Genomic DNA, 936 nt, shown 5'->3' on the forward strand with positions numbered 1-936 from the left:
TGAGTGACTTGGTGAGTGTGTGCAAATGCTTAAATGTGAGAGGTATATAAAGCTGTAAAAGTGCATGTTTTGAAGCACTCTTTGAATTATCCAAAGGAACATTTGCACGTTTCTAATCAATAAATCAATAAGTGGGTATTAGTAAGTGATACGTCAGCGTTCCTAAGAAACCAATGGGCGTTTCTAAACATCATGATGACATTCCTGAGCAACAAGCTGGCACCTCTATGTGGTATGTGTGTGTTTCTAAGGGTAAACCAGTAGCTCTACATGCCGTCTGAGCGTTTCTGTGGAACACCTGAGCACATGTGCGTCCGGAGTAATAACTCAGCTTTACTAACAATAAGGGGCAGGGAAGGTTCTCAAGAAAGGCATCAGGGCAGTGGGCGTGGCTGAGCGCCTCCCCATGTTTCAGTGTGTACTGGAGCAGTGCAGTGCTCTCAGGACCAGGGGGATGTGGCTTTGTCAAACAGTGGGTGGAACCTGGAGGAGCGGGGGCAGGGCTAAGTGCTTCCCGGTTTCTCTCTCTGTATGTGTGTGTGAGTGTGAGTGTGTGTGTGTATGTGTGAGTGAGAGAGAGCTCAGTGTGAGAGCTGAGCCCCTGTGCTGCTCCACACAGCGGCAACATGAAGCGTCCGTGTGAGGAGAGCAGCAGCGACAGCGACATGGAGGAGAACATAGATGTGGGCAGCGAGAGCCTCCACTCCAGGTGAGACACTCTCCACATCTGGACAGCGCCACAACACTCACAACACACACATCAGGGAGAGGTCCAGCTGTTAGAACCTTTCAGAAGACTGTCAGCAGCTCTCTGGTGAAGTGTATGGCGTTATGTGTGATGCGTTCACCTGTTTTCACATAGAGAACTGTTAAAATATGACCAGGTTCATCTCCAGGACTGAAAACCAGCTGTAGACAATGATATAAGAAACTCCT

The 936-nt window shown here is 48.7% G+C and overlaps 1 protein-coding gene across 1 annotated transcript in view; it reads left to right on the forward strand.

Annotated features, from left to right (window-relative positions):
• The first annotated feature begins 574 nt into the window (after positions 1-574).
• hey2 (hes-related family bHLH transcription factor with YRPW motif 2) overlaps positions 575-936 on the forward strand; it is a 7,899-nt gene continuing 7,537 nt past the window's right edge. The window contains exon 1 of the mRNA XM_066677821.1: positions 575-709. Coding sequence (XP_066533918.1) covers positions 627-709 — 83 coding nt within the window. The 5' untranslated portion in view covers positions 575-626. The remainder of the gene's footprint in view (positions 710-936) is intronic.

The sequence above is a fragment of the Hoplias malabaricus genome, chromosome 7 (genome assembly GCF_029633855.1).
Source record: "Hoplias malabaricus isolate fHopMal1 chromosome 7, fHopMal1.hap1, whole genome shotgun sequence".
NCBI lineage: Eukaryota > Metazoa > Chordata > Actinopteri > Characiformes > Erythrinidae > Hoplias > Hoplias malabaricus.